This window comes from Littorina saxatilis, linkage group LG4 (assembly GCF_037325665.1).
Source record: "Littorina saxatilis isolate snail1 linkage group LG4, US_GU_Lsax_2.0, whole genome shotgun sequence".
Taxonomy (NCBI): Eukaryota; Metazoa; Mollusca; class Gastropoda; order Littorinimorpha; family Littorinidae; genus Littorina; species Littorina saxatilis.
In genome coordinates, this window is record NC_090248.1 from 16024705 (window position 1) to 16038612 (window position 13908).

The following is a 13908-nucleotide window of genomic DNA, read 5'->3' on the forward strand; positions in this document are numbered from 1 at the left end:
ATAATGCATTATATAGCTAAATAATTCATTATTTACACAAAAGTAAAAAGTGTGATTGTTGTAATTAAATAAATCTTTTATTTACTAAACAATTCATTATTTAATAAAAAAAAATCCATTATGCATTCTATACTATAGAATGCATTCAATACTATAGAATGCATTCTATACTATAGAAATTGCATTGTATACTATAGAATGCATTCTATAACGCTACGAAACTCAACTCTCTGTGTCTCTGTCTCTCTATGTTTCTCTCTCTCTCTCTCTCCCTCTCTCTCTCCCTCTCTCTCTTTCTCTCTATTCAATTAAACTGTGTCAGTGTCTCTGTCTCTCTGTGTCTCTCTCTGTCTCTGTCTCTCTCTGTCTCTCTCCGTCTCTGTCTCTGTCTGTCTGTCTCTCTCTCCCTCTCTCTCTCCGTTTCTCTCTCTCTGTTTCTGTCTCTCTCTGTCTCTCTGTGTGGCTCTCTCTGTCTCTCTGTCTCTCTGTGTCTCTGTCTCTCTGTTTCTCTCTCTCTCCCTCTTTCTCCCTCTCTCTCTCTCCCTCTCTCTCTCTCTCTCTCTCTCTCTGTCACGGTTTCTCTCTCTGTTTCTGTCTCTCTCTGTCTCTCTGTGTGTCTCTCTCTCTCTGTCTCTCTGTGTCTCTGTCTCTCTCTGTTTCTCTCTCTCTCCCTCTCTCTCTCTCTCTCTCTCTCTCTCTCTCTCTCTCTCTCTCTCTCTCTCTCTTTCTCTCTCCCTCTCTCTCTGGTGCTCTGAAAACAACATGGTCCTAAACCCTCTGAAATCTAAATCAATGGTAATTACAACGCGCCAGAAGCATCAGTTGTCCCCCCTCTCACTAGATCTCACCATCAACGGAAACTCAATAGAAAAGGTTAGCGAACACAAACTGCTAGGCGTGATTATCGATGATAAGCTTAGGTGGCATTCCCACATTGTACATCTGTGTAAACGCGTTTCAAGAAATTTATTCCTACTTTCAAAACTTCAGTCAGTCATAACTTTAGACGCCCGAAAAATGTTCTACAACGCCCACATCAAACCTCACATTGATTATGCCTCTGTCATCTGGGATGGCTGTAGTGATGCATTATTCAAAACTATAAATTCTCGTCATCGTAGGTCAGCTAAACTCATTCTGCCTGACCCATCACTAACTACTGACGCAAAACTGACAGCCCTCAATATACCTCAACTTAAACAACAGCTTTTATTTAATAAATCAGTTTTCATGCACAAGATCCTACATGACCAAGCACCCGAATATCTAACTCACTTGTTTCAATCAACACCTTCTCGGTATTCCACTTTCAAGCATAATCTGGCCTGCCCGAAGCCACGCATTGACATATTTAAAACTAGTCTTTCATACTCGGGAGCTTATGTCTGGAACTCCCTACCTACATGCTTAAAATCGACCAGTAACCTTAAAACATTCAAAACACATCTGCAAAAATACATTCAAACATCACTTTAATGTAATGTGCCTGGTTGCTCAAACGTATGTGTGCCTTTTATCCTTCTGAAAATGTGCATGTATGTGTCTTGCGTCAACTTGGTGTGATAAGAATACATTCTCGTGTATTACTCCTTCTAGTATCTAAGATTGTATTACTGCATTTTATATTGGCATGGTGATTCCTTCATAATCTAAGATGGTATATATTAGGTCATGAACGTTTTTTTTTATTTTTTATTTTTTTTTTTTTAAACTTTGCTACCTGATCCTTTATTTGGTTAGTGTGTCGTGTTATGTTGGCTTGCCTTATAAGTTAGTTGATCTTCTGTGTGTGTGTGCGTGTGCGTGTGCGTGTGCGTGTGCGTGTGCGTGTATATATATGTGTGTGTGTGTGTTCTGATAATGTATGGTTGTATATCTGTATATCACATGTCGATAAAAAATGATCTTATTCTTATATTACTATTATTGCGTGTGTCTGCGTTTCATCATAAAAAGTTTGTTCCTATGTATTCCCATTTCGATTATAACCATTTTGCTTAGATCAGGACTAGCTGTAAGAAAGGTCCTACGGACCTAATGCTATCTTTCCTGTAATAAAGTTCAATGTTTCAATGTTTCAATGTTTCAATGTTTCTCTCTCTCTCTCTCTCTCTCTCTCTCTCTCTCTCACTCTCTCTCTCTCTCTCTCTCTCTCTCTCTCTCTCTCTCTCTCTCTCTCTGTTACTGTGAAGGGATGTCAGAGACATTTTCTAAGAGCTGACCATGAATGAGAATGTCATTGAATATGAAAACAGTACAGATATTTGCCAAAAATCCCTCTTTTCCTGACAGAGCCATGCGGAGCTGTCCTGTAGTAGTTTCGTAACGTTATAGAATGCATTCTATATTATAGAATGCATTCTAATAGTATAGAATGCATTCTACATTATAGAATGCATTCTATAGTATACAATGCATTCTATAGTATAGAATGCATTCTATATTATAGAATGCATTCTATAGTATACAATGCATTCTATAGTATACAATGCATTCTATATTATAGAATGCATTCTATAGTATACAATGCATTCTATAGTATACAATGCATTCTATAGTATATAATGCATTATATAGTAAATAATGGATTTTTTTTTATTAAATAATGAATTGTTTAGTAAATAAAAGATTTCTTTAATTACAACAATCACACTTTTTACTTTTGTGTAAATAATGAATTATTTAGTTAAATAATGAATTATTTAGCTATATAATGAATTATTTAGTTAAATAATTCATTATTTAGATCAACAGGAAAAAACGTAATTTCTTTACAAACGGATTGCCATAGGATTCAGGCCTGTTGTTGGGTGAGTGATTTTGGTTGTTGGGTAAGTTACCGAAAAATAACTAGCCCTACATGTTTAGAGAGAGAAAGAAGCAGAGGGGGGAATAAGAAGTGATTTCCTGCTTGGGGACTATTATTCTTTTCCAAGACATCCTTTCTATGCTTTTTCAAGGACCTTTGTTTGATATTGTTGTCTGTGATAGCAATGACTGTAAGTGTGTCTAATAATAATCTATTTTTGAGTCACTTGAGAAAAAGTGACTCTATGTAATCGGTCAGTGTTAGTCTGTCCGGCCGGCCGGCCGGCCGGCCGTCCGTAGACACCACCTTAACGTTGGACTTTTCTCGGAAACTATCAAAGCGATCCGGCTCATATTTTGTTTAGTCGTGACCTCCAATGACCTCTACACTTTAACGATGGTTTTGTTGACCTTTGACCTTTTTCAAGGTCACAGGTCAGCGTCAAAGGAAAAATTAGACATTTTATATCTTTGACAAAGTTCATCGGATGTGATTGAAACTTTGTAGGATTATTCTTTACATCAAAGTATTTACATCTGTAGCCTTTTACGAACGTTATCAGAAAAACAAGGGAGATAACTAGCCTTTTCTGTTCGGCAACACACAACTTAACGTTGGGCTTTTCTCGGAAACTATAAAAGTGACCGGGCTCAAATTTTATGTGAACGTGACTCCCAGTGACCTCTACACTTTGACGTCTGCTTTGGTGACCTTTGACCTTTTTCAAGGTCACAGGTATGTCTTGAAGGAAAAAAATTGAAATATCATATCTCTGAAACTATTCATCGGATTTGATTCAAACTTTATAGGATTATTCTTTACATCAAATTATTTACATCTGTATTGTGTTGTGAATAGCAATTTCTTCCTGTCCATCTGATGCCTCATATAATATTCAGAACTGCGAAAGTGACTCGATCGAGCGTTTGCTCTTCTTGTTTCTTTTGTGGTGATAAAGTTACTTGACACAGCAAAAACTTACCTTACTGACCCCTCTACATGCCGGGTCATGACAATCTTGTAGTTACAGTGGAACCCCTCACAAGGATCCCCCTCTCTAACGACTACCCCGCCACAACGACCCTTTTTTTTTTAACAGATGTGTTTCCTTATATAGTTGTCACCAGTGTAGCGACTACCCCGCTCTAACGTCTAAGGACCGACCTAACAGCTGCAATGTGTAACGACTTTGTCAGACAAAGCCAAGACTCTCAGTCAGCGTAACGCATCACTGACAAACCGGTTATAACCAGTTATAACCGTCTCGCGTAAGCAAAGGCACTAAACCGCTGAGAGGTGGGCTGAGTAAACATCACAAACCAATCATCGAGAAAACAAACTCACGTGACCAACATACACCGTTCAACTCAGTCAGAATAGACAGTCTTTGGACAGAAGAGCAGTGGAGATCGACATGGCGTCTACAAATAAAATAAAATATTTAACTCTCGAAAATCGAGTGACTGTTGTGAACTGTGACACAAAAAGGGAGAAACTGCCATCGCGATTGCAAAAAGTCTTGATGTTGGAAAATCGCAAATTCAAAGAATTATCCAAGACAAAGAAAACATTCTAAAAAGGTGGGAAAGTGGTGACAATGCCGATCGAATGCGATCAAAGCGGCAGAAGACAACATACTCTGACGTAAATGAAAAGGTTTGGGATTGGTTCCTGGCTGCCAGAAAAAAGAATTTTCCGATCTGCGTGTGCGGCGAGATCAAAGGCAGGTCCATTGTGATAGCTGGGTGGCCTAATTGTTTATAGACACTGACCTTCTTCCCAGGGGTCATTGACCCAGTTTTAGCTATGAGAGGTGGTTCCCCTTTCATATCTGAGAGAGGAAACACTTCCTGCACCCGGGTCAGTGACCGAGTTTAACCTATGGGGAGTTTAACCTATGGGGCGGTCTCTTTGATGTCTTGAGAGGAAACTTGGCCAGGGTAGTACATGCACCAGAACTGGTGGACACCATGGACAATGTCAAACATGAAATCGAAGCAGTTTTCTTGAGGAAACGGTCGTCAGCAACTCAAACTTCTCTGTTTTCTTTTTTTAAGAAAATCTGACTTTCTTTGTGGCCCCCTGACCCCGCCCCCTCCCTCTGTAAGGACCCCTTTCCATAAGGACCGATTTTTGTCAACATTTTCAAGGTCGCTAGAGAGGGGTTGGTTCCACTGTACAACCGTTGTTTGTCCCATTGTTTGCTGCTCTTTTTCTCACAATAGCTTTACGCTAGTTAATGCAACCAATAATTAAAGGACCAATGACATTTTACATACAAAATGTTTGCCTTAGCAGGGATGGCCAAATCTAAAAAAATTCACTCATCACCTGGGCGAGTAACTTCAAGAAATTCACTTGCCCGATAAATGTTGCTCCAGTCCAAAATGCGTTCTGTTTGGTTTCTGTCTTTGAGTTATTTTTCGATCCGGGTTTGGAATCAGTAGGGTAAGTAGAAATAGCCATGCAGTCTGCAGCGCGAATAAAACGTCAGGAGCGCATCTGAGATAGGAGCCTCGTTCTCGTGTCATTAGAAAATGACTGCGTTTTTGCAGACGACATAAGTTCCTGCGTCTGCAGTACTGTTTATATGGCTTTGAAAATCGATAGTACCACCGAAAGTTATTTTGCATTTGACCAGAATTTTGACTGGCCAACCGGGTGAGCTGCCAAACAGTTTCTACTAGCCCAGCCGAATTTTTACTCGCCCCTGGCAACCGGGTGGACGATGTAGCCATCCCTGCTGAAAAACTGCAAATATCGCCATGTATTCATCTCTTGTCCTAAGCGAAGTTTTAAATCAAACGCAACACAGAAGAACATAGGCCAAACATTTATTCAACAACTTGAATGAATTTACATATACAAAGAATATGAAACACTTTCATTCTGTCTGCCATTCGCTTGACTACACAAGACGTTCACTCACACAGTCCAGGCGCTGTCCGCTATTACAGAGTCAGTCTTATGAAGATGATACTAGGCTGTGACTAGTTATTGTAAGGTGCTGCTGAGGAAGGAGGATGGGTGGGCTGCAAAATGGCTGGCTAGCTGGTGAGCATAGCATCACTCGGAAGTGGGGATTAAGAGTGTGCGCGCACACGACACGATATCCTGCTAAGCTAGCAGCAAACGCCAGACTTCGTTTGCAAGAGTTATTAAGGTGCACGAACCTCTGCATTACGTGAGATTTAAAAGTAGCTTCATCAGAAGCTGAGTCTTAAATCAAACGCAACACAGAAGAACATGGCCAAACATTTATTCAATGACTTGAATAAATTTACATATAATATGAAACACTTTCATTCTGTCCGCCATTCGCTCGACTGCACAAGACGTTCACTCACACAGTCTAACATAACAACAGGTAAATAACAACATAAAATGTCGACTTAGATTCTGTAGTAGGCACTGTCCCACCCGTCTTTAAGGTAAGCAAACCCCATGGAAATTAGCAACAAAATGTTAATAGGTGTGTTTTGGTGTTTTGACACTATGACATACTTTGATCTATGTTCTTTCAGCTGTGCATAACCAAAACATGAATTGTTGTCAAAAAAGGCACTTTTTTTACTTCTTTTTGTTGATTGCTTTGGAATCATTTCTGGCCTCATTATATATTCAGTAACTTCAAATCGCCATAACTTTTGTTTATAACTACTTTGAAAGATGATTCAAATATGGAAATGTAGATCTGAATACGTTGCATGTGTTTGTCTGCTGTCACCCGAAAGTGGGTATTCTTGTTTTTGATTGGCTGATGTGCGATAGGGTATGAAGCCACACCTTGCAAAACAGCCAATAAGAGCATGTGTTATATAGTAGATTTGCGGGCTGAATTTAAATATGCCTAGTGGATATCTTGTGCAGTTTTAGATCTGCAAACTTGTGCTACAATTACAGTAGTTCAGTATGAGTAGGTCTAGAGACAGATGTTCATATCAACAGACAAAGCAAAAGTGGCACGGTAACCAGACAACAGGCCTAAAAAGAATAAAAAGGACTGCTGAAAAACGGTAGCAGGCTAATTGCCCCCTGGACAACTGCTCCCGCCATGGGAGGACAATTGCCCCCCGGACAACTGCCCCCCGGATAACTGCCCCCTTCCCTCTCTGACAACTGTCAACACACATCAACGCACGCATGAACCCACGCACATACAGATGTATATATATAAACACGCTCACAGATAAGCGTGCGTTCATGCATGCTTTTGTTAAATGAACAATTACATTTCAGCTTTTGAATTGGTAAAGCATAACATTTACTCAAATAAGTGTCCATGTGTGTGCGTGCGTGTGTGAGTGCTTGCGTGTGTGCGTGCGTGTGTGCGTGCGTTAGTATGTGCGTGTGGTAGGTTCAATACTTATTTTGTTTAATCAAAGTACAAGATTGGGATCCTGTATTTTCCGATTGAGTGCTTGATTGCATGCATGCGTACGTGCGTGTGTGTGTGTGTGTGTGTGTGTGTGTGTGTGCGGGTGTGTGCATGGTTGTGTGTGTGTGTGTGTAAAATCAGGGATCATCATTCAGATAAACTGACATCAAAGTACTTAACTTGCCTGCATAACAACAAAAACAACAAAACAATTAAATCCCCCCCCCTTCCCCCATTTTTTTTCTCCAAAGACAACCTTCACTAACACAAAGTCATTGGGGGCAATTGTCCTAGGGGGGCAATTGTCCAGGGGGTAGTTGTCGGGGGGCAATTGGGGGGCAGTTGTCCGGGGGGCAATTAGCCTAGAAACCCTGAAAAACATCTTGAGCCTCATAAACACAGTGTGGTGGAAACTGTAAACACTGAACCCCCACCTCCTCCTCCATCGCCATTGCTCCCTCATTCAGGTATTGTGACTTCTTTGGATAAAAAAAAAGAAGAAGAATTCAAACACAGTATGACCGAAGATGACGAACTGACAGGTTTCTAGATCTGTTGACATCAAACTTTTGAGACTTTTTGTAAGCAAAGTGTTGTGCCTATCCTGTTAACAACTAACAGGTTAGTGATGGTGGCGGGAAGGGGGATCAGGGTGGGGCAAGTTTGTTTTGGGGATATTCTTAGGATTGAATCACTGAATGAATTGATATGTAACAGGTCACATTAGGATCAAGTTTGGGGCAATAATTAGTAGGAAATCAACACTCTTGGGTAGAACAGCAAATACTTTTGATCATATACAGTTGAACCCTCCTTTTGAGACCTTAATAACCCTGAGAAAATCAGGTCTGAAAAAAGAGGTACACTATGGGTACATTTACAGAGGTTAAGAACAACAAATCTGAGAAAACAGGGTCCTAAAAAGGGAGGGGGAGTGTTCTATTGGGGGCAGTAGGCAGGGGGGGGGGGGGGGGGGGGAGTCTTAAAAGAGAGTGATTCTTCTTTTGGGTTGGGGTCAGGGTAGGGGTCTGAAACAGGAGGGAATCCATTAGGGGGAGGGGAGGGGAGGGGAGGGGGGTATGTGGTTTCACTGTAATGAGACATGACAAAGGGGAGTCGTATAAAGCATTTGCTTTTTTTTTGCCTTTAACTTACTCAAACTGAAGAGTCTGTTGTTAATGAGCAAGTAGCTGTAGTTTGACTACTGGTAACATTTACCAGTACATTTACAATACCGGTCATTTAATGGGAGAACTCACCGTGAATAATTGTCCCTCCCTCCTAGTGTCAATGACTGACAAGGATGTAAGAGTAATGGATACAAATTTCACTTTAAAACCCCTCATCTGATGTATTTACCAAGTTGTAAATATGAGGTATCTATTTATCCCCATATGTTTGTGTCATCATTGTTCTTGCGATAATAACACAATTGTGGTTTTTTGCATGGCAAGTAGTGTTGCCTGACATAGACCTGGCATAATGAGTGCGGCTTTGTGTTGCAGGCCGACGATGCCAGTGACTGGGACACAACTGATGTTGAAGAGAACGCCCCACCCCTTCCTGACTTTCCGCAACCCTTGTTCACCAAGGTCAGTCCCCCTAACACACCCCCTCCCTGTGTCCCGCCCTTTCCTGACTCGCTCCAACCCTTGGTCACCAAGGTCAGTCCCGGTCACACATGCCCTCCCTGTGTCACCAAGGTCAGTCCGGCTCACACACACCCTCCCTGACTCCCTCCAACCCTTGGTCACCAAGGTCAATCCGGCTTACACACCACTGGCCATGCCTCCCTGTGCCTAGCTATTCACTGGCCAAGATGATGTGTTTTATATGCTGTGTGAAGGATAGCATATCCATTCAGCAGAATGTACAGATCTATCAGATTTATCAGCACCATGAAACCATGATCAATGATTCCCCGCTAGGATTTGGGTTTCTGCTGTTATCATCCAGGTGGAATTAACATTGCTGACTGTTTGTTGTTTGCATTCTTTTAGCCAACGGAGTGGGAGAGTGATGTGGAAGAGATGCCTATTCCAGCTGCCAGCGCCTCTGTTTTAAAGGAGGTAATGATTTCACGTATATTACATTATGCCTTTTTTGGGGGGTAGTCTTTTGATTGCACCATGAAGCCATCTTTTTTAGCCTAATGCATGTTGCTGATTTTGCATTGTCCCTATCGCAGATATTTCATCTTTCCCTTTAGCTTGTTTCTTTGCTGAACTCTTTACAAGATTGTCCTATCTTGGGGCGTACAGGGGTGCTGACAAAGCCTATCTGCCAGTGGCAATTGAAAAATTGCACTGAGACCTACTTACCTGTATGTCGTCCATTCAGTAAACAAACAGCCTTTTTTTTATGTCAAACTTGTAGTTGTATGTTCTATTCTGTATATATTCTTTTGTAAAGGGCCTAGAGCCATAGGTTAGGCACTTAAAAATGTCCAGTTATTATTATTATTATTATTATTATTTAAGTTATTGAGACATCCCAGGCCCAGTGCACTAAAGGATTTATAGAGCAAATCGAGAAAATTCATTATTGAACGAAGCGCATAGCGCTGAGTTCGATAATTATTTTCGAGATTTGCTCTATAAATCCCTTAGTGCACTGGGATTGTTTCCATAACGATATTGTCAGTACCGCCAGAGAAAAAAGAAGATTCAAAACGCACATTTTGCAACGCGCATTTGGATAGGCGTAACTGTGTGGTCAGGTTTGTGTCAGATCTACTTTTGTGTGGGCTGTCTCAAGTGTGTCGTGCTTTCGTCACACGCAAACTCTTGTTTTAATTTCTGTTGGTAAATTCCAGTGTAGCGTTAAGCTAAAAAGTGATGATCTTTCATAGAGACCTCATTTAAACTCGGAGAAAGGACTGTGCTCTTTAGTTATTTGCGATTCGAAACCTTCATCGAGCTTCGACAGATTGACTGTGCAGAGTGTTGCCCCTTGCCAAGGTCGACGGTAAGCACATTTTCAAAATAAATGTGGCATGTTTCTCGTGTGGTATCTTCACTCATCGGGGAGTCTGGTACTAAATATGAACGGCAAGAATGCTCTGAACCCTACGCGTATTATATCCCCATCGTTTTATCGTTCACATTTGCCCAACATGTTAATTTGCTGAGCGGGATTTATGTCGTCTGCTGGCAATCGAACCACTGCACTGAGTCTCATTTCAAAAACAAAAATTGCTCGTCACGTTGCACTGAGTCTGCACGCATGAGGCAGGCTGGTAATAAGTCTTATATATGGTTACTTACTTACTTACTGCCTTTCACGCCTGGTGGCGTGTAGGGCAGCGACAAAGGACCTTATATATGGTAAGAACGTTCTAAACCCTACACGTTTTCGATTCCGATTGTTCTTGCCTTGATATAATAATTCGGAAAACATTCATTTACTGAACAGATGCAGTCGTATTTCAGTGTAGTCTGCTACGTGCTGATCTAGCTGCTACGTTATCGGAATAACACTTGTGTTTTCTGTTAGCTGCTGGGAATTGTATAGCCTACTAACTCATCATTTGGTAATGTGGATAATAAGCTACATGCCACTAACATGGCATAATTATGAGAGGAATCTTCGCAAGTCGAAACTGAAAAATTAGACACAGCGGGTTCTATTTTTAGATCAGTGGCAACTATTGCACAGGCACATGCAATCTGTCAGAAAAAAACCCACTTCTGCTTTAATTGAGAAGCAGGAAATTTATGGTCATAATCATTGGTATTGTGGAGAATATAAGCTACATGTCATTAATTAATTCTGAGGAAGAGAGTACACTCTCGCTTTGGCAAAGGGCGGAAGAATACGCTCTGAGGAAAAGTTAGCGCACTCCAAGAGTGCGCTAACAGTTTTAGCGCATCGCCATTAGCCAATCAACTGGTTCACATCAGTCATGTGACACCAGTACTTACTGACAATTATTATTATTATGATACTCTTCGTTACTTGTGAAGGTTTTGCACACAGAGTAGCACACATTTGTGCAGACTTTTTCTGGGTCAATAGTCCAGTTTGCAAGTTAAAACATCTAGCTTTCAGCACCCCTGTCTTTCCAGGTCATATACTTCTACTCAACCCATGTGGACTCGCACAGCCTTAGGACTGCTGGCTTGTAGCTGCTTTGAGAAGAGTATGAGTGAAATAATAGGGTCTGTCATCACACTAGACATCACACCCTTATTTGTGCACAATGACAGAAGAGAGAGCTCAAGTTAACTTATGTTTCTTTTTACGTTGAGGCAGTAGTCATATTAATACAGTGGTACCTCTCTCTAACGACTTTGAAAATGTAACCGAAATCCGGTTGTTATATGGAGGGGTCGTAATATGGAGGATTGGTTTATGTCCGGGTCCGTCAATGATCCGGAATGACATGGGTGTTTTGATTGATGCCGCCCACAAAGCAGGGCCGGACCCAGGGGGGGGTTCCAGGGGTTCCGGAACCCCACCCCTGGAAAAAGCATGTACCTTGCTTTGAGTGTTTTTTTGTTGTTGTTTTTTTTAAATAAATTTTGTGTGTGTCTCTAACAAATTTTATTCAATCCGATGAGAAAAAGGTACCCCCCCCCCCCCCCCCCCAACTCACACTGACAGGCCTTAACCCTCAAAACAAGGCCCAGAATGCACCAGATTGCACAGATTTTAACCGTTTTTCAAAAAGTTTCCGGGGGAGCATGCCCCCGGACCCCCTTAGTTCGCGCGCCTGCTAAGCAGGCGCGCGCTTGTGGCTTCGCCACTTCGCTGATTTGCCCCCCAAAAAAACGAGGAACCCCCCCCTTACAACTCATTTGGTCCGGCCCTGACAAAGTAATGTTATTCTTTCCTTAAACGATAATGGTAAACATAAGTTTTCTATTCAATTATTTACCCACACATAGTTGTCTTGCTTGTTTAATCAATTAGCCCCGTAACTACTCATGGGTTAAGGGTTTGCAAATAAACACACTGAGGTCGAACGAAAGCATGCGGTCCCAAAGCATGCACATCGTTCTCGATACCAGATACTAATCATAGTCATACGATACCCTGCAGAGATTTGGTTAAAAACAGAAAAGTGTCCCAAACGCTTGTTTCAAAAACTTATAAGCCTTTGCAGACGTTAAGAACCGCGGCAGTGTGTTGAAACTGATGTAAAATTGTAGCAAAAAGCGTCAATTTTCACGATGAAAACTTTGACTTGCTCATTCAAGGGACATAACTGCACTACGGACTGTCCACAGTGTTGAGTAATTAATGAGACTACACTTTGTAACTCACCTTCAAACTTCACTGACAGATTCTGATGAGAGTTTATTGATTCAAACCAATGCGTGGTTGTATATCGCGTCACTCGGTCACGGATCGGGGAAAACAAAAAAAACAGTTCCAGATTTCAAAACCATGTTCGCCAGCCATTGTTTTTAGCAAGACAGAACACATGTGCATGAGCTTCGCTGACGTACATCACAAGATTTCATGACGTCACCACAACTTTTGGTTTTGGTTCGATCTGCGGATTACTTTCATGACGTTTCTGTAACTTTGCGTGTTTATAAGGTAGGAATTCCTGCACAGTTCTTTGCAAAATGAAGCAGATATCTGGCAACCGACCAATATCTTGTCAAAATAAAGTAATGACCTGGAATAGAACTGAAAAACCATGGCTTCAGCCGTTTGCGTGCCGAATAAGTGATGTTGTACACGTACAGGATTTCAGCACGTGTTTGTGTCCGTATCACGTACTGACTCGACTGGAGATATAAGTTAGAGTAAACCAAACCCGTGATAATTTTGGGAAAATTCGTTATAAGTCCACGTATGGACGGTGGTATGTCGTATCAGAGAGGGTGACGTAATATGGAGGTGAGAAATACTAAGACAAAGAAGGAGAAAAAATCCGTCAGAAAAAAGTCGGTCGTAATATTGAGGGACCCGTAAAAGAGAAGGGTCGTAAAGGGAGGTACCACTGTATACATATAAGTTGCAATGAAACACCTTCCTTAAGTAAAAACACACTCAAAGATCCCAGAAACAAACAAATACACAAACATCAACAATAACAACACTTTTAAACAATCACATCAGGGATGAAAACTAAACTAAAACATTAAGAAAGTTTGGAATGGATGAATATAGGAAGTGAAAACTAAGCTTATGTGCTTACAATCTGCAGCTGGTGCTAACTCACTCAAAATGTCCTCCCTCATGTAATTGTATTGCATATGTTGTATCTGAGATTTGTCATGGGGTGATATTGTGGTGCTCAAACTGCAGTGTCTACATTGTTTGCATGTTGGAAAGTGTGTAAATATATATGTGTGTAAATGTACTGTTGACTGACTAGGTGGAGGTGATGATGCGCAAAAAGCAAATAGAGGCACAATTAACCCCTTCACTGCCCAGCACGTACTAGATACGTGGTCATGGTTGGTTTGTCATACGCCCATACACGTACTAGGTACGTGGCATTTACATCAGCACTTTTCAGGACATTTGTGAAAACTAAATGGGAGGTAACCACTGTCCAACTTCTTGTAAGGGTTTAAACACAGTTCTTTCCCATTGACCGTTCAGAAAAGTTAGTACCACGTGGTAAAAACATTTTTAGAAGTTTTTTTCCGATCTATAAGATTCAAAATGGCGGCCGAAAGTCGGACATCAACTTGTAGACCTGTTTTCAAATGATACAGTGTTCTGGAAGCTCTACAAGAAGTGATTTATGGATTACCAC

General features: G+C 41.1%; 1 protein-coding gene across 3 annotated transcripts in view; it reads left to right on the forward strand.

Moving 5' to 3' along the window:
* The window catches only part of LOC138964089 (ankyrin repeat domain-containing protein 26-like), a 609546-nt gene that overhangs the window by 118685 nt on the left and 476953 nt on the right, over positions 1-13908 (forward strand). For all 3 annotated transcript variants that reach the window (XM_070335976.1, XM_070335974.1, XM_070335975.1), the window contains exons 14-15: positions 8693-8779; positions 9188-9256. In XM_070335976.1, the coding sequence (XP_070192077.1) occupies positions 8693-8779; positions 9188-9256 (156 nt within the window). The remainder of the gene's footprint in view (positions 1-8692; positions 8780-9187; positions 9257-13908) is intronic.